The following is a 6,158-nucleotide window of genomic DNA, read 5'->3' as shown; positions in this document are numbered from 1 at the left end:
CTACAACATTATGTCTTATTGCTCTCATCTTTATTAATCAAACTCAGGCCATGAATACTGAAACACACTGGCCATAATTCATAATCTCACGCATGAGAAACATAACATGTTTACAATCCGGATTAAACACTTTTTTTAGCAGTATTACCTGAGAATGACATCAAAAATGACCTTTATTCACAGTGGATGTTACCGTAAAGAAATAATGCATGTAAAAACAATCATTCTGACAGTATTTCCTCGTCCTCATGTCATTTTAAACCCGTATGATGTGTTTGTTTCTCCTCGGAATATAAAAGAATATTGTTTTTCTGTATAGAAATGTTTCATAGTGACCATGAACTGCATGATTTCAGTGCTTTTTGGTCACTAATATGGTGTTGCATGGACATTTTAACATCACAGAGGTTTGTAAAGACGTGAGAGCGAGTAAATAAAGACTATTCCTTTATCCCAAAGTGTCTTAAGTTTCACATTATGGAGCTTTTAGCCCTTCTGAAGGTGGAGTAGTCTGTGAATGTGCGGCAGGACAGTAGAAGCGCGTGAAATGACTCATGACTCTACTTGAGTTCTCCGCAGTCGGTGATGCTTATTCTCTTGGCGGTTCTTCCCGAGCGAGAGCCGAGCGCCTCCACCTTCCTCACCACGTCCAAACCGTCTTTAACGCTGCCGAACACCACGTGCCGCCCGTCCAGCCTGGAAAATAGACGCTTAACATCACACCCGTTCATTCATGTTCACATCAAATGAAAGTAGACTGACAAAGATGATTCACGCACCACTCTGTTTTGACTGTGCATATGAAGAACTGGGATCCGTTGGTGTTCGGTCCGGCGTTAGCCATCGAGAGAATACCTGAACACACACAAACACACAAAACAAATCATTATATATCAGTTATGTACCTATATCCAGACAGCTGCTGATTTAAAAACATATTTACATATAAACACATACAGTACATTACATATATTAACAACATACACATCACAAAAAAAGACCATAATAATTACATCATCTAATGTTTTAAACGTAGTAATTAAAAGTAAGAAAGCAGTGTCATTTTAGTATTATATTTTAGTAATTATATTTATTAATATGTAGTATGTATCTAGCGTTTAGTTTAATTTAGGTTTTAGTAATTTAGTTTTGTCATTTATATTTTTTTTTTTTTATATTTCTATTTAGCTTTATTTTCATTTAAGTTTTAGTAATTTTGTCTTTTTTCGGTTTTTTATATTTCTATTTAGCTTTATTTTCATTTAAGTTTTAGTAATTTTGTCTTTTTTCAGTTTTTTATATTTCTATTTAGATTTATTTTTATTTAGATTTTTATTTCTGTTTAAGTTTTAGTCATTTTCTCGCACTTTTGTCATTTTTATTATTATGTTTAACAAATATTTCTATTTAGCTTTATTTTTATTTCTGTTTTAGTTTTAATGTTTATGTAACTTGCTTTTATTTTTATATTTTTTCAGTTTATTTGTTTTATTTAAGTTTTAGGAACTTTGTTGTGCTTTTGACATTTTTATTATTATTTTTAACAATATTTCTATTTAGCTTATTTTATTTTACCTTTTAGTCATTTTGATGTGCCTTTGTCATTTTAATATTTTTCTTATATTTCTATTTAGATTTATTTTATTTTAATTTTGAGTTTAAGTTTCAGTAATTTTATGTGCTTTTGTCATTTTTATTATTTTTTATTACACTTCTATTTAACTATTTTTTATTTCAGTTTTAGTTTTAATATTCATGTAATTTGCTTTTATTTTTATATTTTTTCAGTTTATTCTTTTATTTAAGTTTTAGAAACTTGGTTGTGCTTTTGTCATTTTATTATTATTATTAAAAACATTTCTATTTAGCTTTATTTTATTTCAGTTTTTAAGTTTTAGTAATTTTGATGTGCTTTTGTCATTTTTTTTTTTTATATTTTTATTTATTTTTTATTTCAGTTTTAGTTTTAATATTCATGAAACTTGTTTTTTATTTTTTTCAGTTTAATTTTTAATCTAAGTTTTAGTAATTTTGTTGCATTTCTGTCATTTTTATTAGCATTTAAAAACATTTCTATTACACATTTTGTATTAAATTACTATAAATTATGAATTACTTGAAGTTTTCAACATCAATTTATTTCAGATAGTTGCAAAAGTAACATTTTATTTTATTTTTTTTCTTTATAACATTTGTATTTTATTTCAGCTTTATTTGTAGATTTATTAGGTTTTAATAGTACTTAACACTGGTTGATTTTTAACAGCTCTTATGGCGCCATCTAGAGGCCTTTATGTGTTCCTACAGAAAACCTGAATGAAACTTTGTACTAAACAATGAAAAAACTCACATTCAAAATGAAAAAACTTTCATAGATTAAAGAACGAAACTCAGCATCTAATAAAAAAAAAAAAGCAAACACTATGAAGAGCAATCAGGTGTGTTTTACCTGGTCCGGTGTGTTTGAGTCTGAAGTTCTCATCTGGAAATCTCGGACCGTAGATGGACTTTCCTCCAGTTCCATTGTGGTTGGTAAAATCTCCTCCCTAAAAGAAACAAATGAATGTAAATGAAGGTAAACACATGAGCACTACACGTGTTTTTCACTGAATCACATGTGATCACATGCATAAAGCATTTGAGACTTAAAATTAGCACATGTATGAAACCAAACGTCATCAAATGTGAAATTAGTCATGCGTGATTAATGCGGCTCTTCTGTAAGGACAGGATGAGCAGGTCATTAAAGGGATTTTGTTACATGGACACAATGCAACTGGTTACAATTTGTCCGTTTTCACTATTTCAAACTTCAGCATGTTACACTGCGGTTTAATTAATACCATATTAAACATTACACCCGAATGCAGCTGAGTAATTGTCTGTATAAAGCGGTATTTGACTATATTCAGGTGTTTCTGTGGACAAAGCATGACCTCAAAGCCAAGCCCAGCAGCGGAATAATGCAACTCATGCAGGCGTGTGTGATCTTGAAGAGGATCAGCTCACCTGACACATGAACTGAGGAATCACTCTGTGGAAGATGGAGCCCTTGTATCCAAATCCATGTTCACCTGTGCACAAAGCTCGGAAATTCTCTAGAAAACACATGAAAGAAAACTCATGATTGACCCAAAGTCATGCAAGATACACATATACATTCATATACACTCATATATACAGAAAAATAATAAACATAAAGCATTTTCAAGTAGTTTACCTGCTGTTTTGGGCACAACATCCGCATTCAGCTAAAGTTCAGGAAGAGAGTTAAAGGTCAATGAATGAAAAAACCCTTAAAAACACTGTAAAATAATCATTTTGCCAAGTAAGCACGCATAGAAACCACAGCTACATTTGATTTAACATATAAATAATTTAAATGAAAATTCCAGAAACAGAAACGCACTAAAAAATTGCATAGTAAAGTATTTTCGATTATTTTTCACGTTATGATAACGCTACTATGGAGAAGGCTGACCTTATGAATATTTAATTAGCTCAACTCGCCGTTACTTTGTAAACCTCTTGTAGCGTCTAAACACGCATTCTAGTTAATATTCATAAACTCGCGAACAATTCGTTGATTCGCTAACTGCCTAGACCCCGCCCCCTTTTCAGCCAATCAGACAATCTAGCTAGGCGAACGTCGCGGTGCGTCATTAATATTCATAAGCCGAGCCTTCAGCATAGTGGAGTTCGTAATCTCTCTCGCACTCACTTCGAAGGTGACTCTACCGAGCGGTTCGTTGTCCGCCGCGATCTCGAAGAACACCACCGGGTTGTTGTTGGCTTGAGCTCCGGTGGCGTACATGCGCGCCGCGGTGAACGCCAGCGAACAGAATTTAACCCGGTTACTGATCAATAACATGCTGATTCCGGTTTTCGATTCCTGCCGCCGCCGCCGCTGAGTTACAGACACACAGGAAGAGCTGAGGAGTCACACGGAAGCGTATAAGAGCGAGCGTGTCTGCGTGTGTGCGTGTGTGTGTGTGTGTGTGTGTGTCAGTCACATGTTGATTCATAAACATACATAATAAATAAATACATGCGAATTTATCTTAAACAATTATAGGCATATGTAAGACATTATATTATATAAGTATATATTTATAAAAATTATATAACATAAAAATTTTAAATGTTACAATTATTAAATATAACTACTGTAAAATAAATACAAAATAAACAAAACGTCAGAAATGTAGCTATTATATAAATATAAAAAACAAAAATAAAAAATAGATATTTAAGTTTATGTCTACTATGAATACTTTTTAGTAAATGCTTATAAAAACTAAATTAATTAGTATGACATAAACCCTCAAATCAAATAAACCCTTAGACGCATGAATTGTAGTTTAAGTTTTAGTCATTTTGTTGTGCTTTTGTAGTTTTTAAAAAAATATTTAGATTTAGATTTATTTTTATTTCAGTTTTGAGCTGATATTTTTCAGTATTTTTTTTTAGTTTAAGTTTTTTAGTAATTTTGATGTGCTTTTTTTAAATATATTTTATTTAAATTTATTTTTATTTTAGTTTTAAACTAATACTTTAAGTACTTTTTAGTTTAGGTTTTAGTAATTTTGTTGTGCTTTTGTCTTTTTTATTATTCAAAAAACATTTCTGTTTAAATTGTTTTGTTTTGTATTTTAAACTAATGCTTTAAGTACTTTTTAGTTTAGGTTTTAGTCATTTTGTTGTGCTTTTGTAGTTTTTAAAAAATATTTAGATTTAGATTTATTTTTATTTCAGTTTTGAGCTGATATTTTTCAGTATTTTTTTTAGTTTAAGTTTTTTAGTAATTTTGTTGTGCTTTTTTAAATATATTTTATTTAAATTTATTTTTATTTTAGTTTTAAACTAATACTTTAAGTATTTTTTTAGTTTAGGTTTTAGTAATTTTGTTGTGCTTTTGTCATTTTTAAAAAATATTTATATTTATTTTTATTTTAGTTTTGAGCTGATATTTTTCAGTATTTTTTTTAGTTTAAGTTTTAGTAATTTTGTTGTGATTTTGTCATTTTTTAAAAATATTTATATTTATGTTTATTTTAGTTTTGAGCTGATATTTTTCAGTATTTTTTTTAGTTTAAGTTTTAGTAATTTTGTTGTGATTTTGTCATTTTTTAAAAATATTTATATTTATGTTTATTTTAGTTTTGAGCTGATATTTTTCAGTATTTTTTTTAGTTTAAGTTTTAGTAATTTTGTTGTGCTTTTGTAATTTTTTTAAAAAATATATTTTATTTAAATTTATCTTTATTTTAGTTTTAAACTAATGCTTTAAGTATTTTTTTAGTTTAGGTTCTAGTAATTTTGTTGTGCTTTTGTCTTTTTTTATTATTATAATTTTTTTTTTTTTTTTTTTTTTTTGTATTTTAAACTAATGCTTTAAGTACTTTTTAGTTTAAGTTTTAGTAATTTTGTTGTGATTTTGTCATTTTTTTAGTATTTTTAAAAAACTATTTTTATTTAAATTTATATTTAATATATATTTAGTTTTAAACTAATGCTTTTTTTAGTTTGTTTTAGCAATTTTGTTGTGCTTTTGTTTGTTTAAACTAATATGTATTTTTTAGTTTATATTTTAGTAATTTTATTGTGCTTTTGCCATTTTTTATTATTTGATTTTAATTTTTATTTAGCTCTATTTTTAAGTTTAATTTTAATATTTATGTAACCAGCTTTTATTTTTAGATTAATCTTTTTTTATTTAATTTCTGTAAGTTTTAATAATTTTGTTGTGCATTTTTATTAGAACTTTTAAAAAATCAGTTTCAGTTTTTTTGTAATTAAATTATCATAAATGATAAATTCTTAAGTTTGAGTAATTTTGTAAGATACATTAATTATTAAAAAATCATAATAATATTTACATAACCTAATACTATTACTGTTAGTAAACTGATTTTAATGATACAATGTTAAATGTGAAACTATAATAAAAAATATACAATTTCTTTATTATATAAAATTATTATTCATTTATTTATTTACTATCATCAGCCAAGTTTCTGTTGTCATCAATGCACAATGTTGAGACATATTTAATTTCTTTTTTAAAAGACTTAAGTCATGGCAAAAATGAAATTTGAACTGAATGTTAGTAAATGATTATCCACCGAAAGCAGTTCATGAACTCACAGAATCAATAA

At 27.5% G+C, this 6,158-nt stretch overlaps 1 protein-coding gene across 2 annotated transcripts; it reads right to left on the bottom strand.

The window, feature by feature from the left end:
- Positions 1-8: 8 nt before the first annotated feature.
- Positions 9-6,072, bottom strand: ppifb (peptidylprolyl isomerase Fb). Of its 2 annotated transcripts, none has more exons than XM_051124829.1 (6): positions 6,001-6,072; positions 3,221-3,251; positions 3,010-3,098; positions 2,450-2,546; positions 780-855; positions 9-696 (listed from the first exon to the last, which is right to left on the bottom strand). In XM_051124829.1, exons 1-6 carry the CDS (start codon positions 6,046-6,048, stop codon positions 561-563), a joined length of 477 nt encoding a protein of 158 aa, XP_050980786.1. In that variant the 5' UTR covers positions 6,049-6,072; the 3' UTR covers positions 9-560. The 2 variants fall into 2 exon arrangements, with proteins under 2 accessions (XP_050980786.1, XP_050980785.1); XM_051124828.1 differs by lacking the exon at positions 6,001-6,072 and adding an exon at positions 3,722-3,953.
- Between the last annotated feature and the right edge of the window lie 86 nt (positions 6,073-6,158).

The sequence above is a fragment of the Labeo rohita genome, chromosome 12 (assembly GCF_022985175.1).
Source record: "Labeo rohita strain BAU-BD-2019 chromosome 12, IGBB_LRoh.1.0, whole genome shotgun sequence".
NCBI classification, from domain to species: Eukaryota; Metazoa; Chordata; class Actinopteri; order Cypriniformes; family Cyprinidae; genus Labeo; species Labeo rohita.
Note: the sequence above shows the minus strand (reverse complement) of the source record. Positions and strands in the feature narration are given on the sequence as shown.

What these genes read in the sequence shown, in the direction of transcription:
- ppifb (XM_051124828.1), bottom strand. Translation starts at nt 3,871, where the DNA reads ATGTTATTGATCAGTAACCGGGTTAAATTCTGTTCGCTGGCGTTCACC. An exon ending in TTCCTCAGTTCATGTGTCAG is followed by an intron (nt 2,547 to 3,009) that starts GTGAGCTGATCC and finishes TGTTTCTTTTAG; the next exon opens with GGAGGAGATTTTACCAACCA. An exon ending in ACTCAAACACACCGGACCAG is followed by an intron (nt 856 to 2,449) that starts GTAAAACACACC and finishes GTGTGTGTTCAG; the next exon opens with GTATTCTCTCGATGGCTAAC.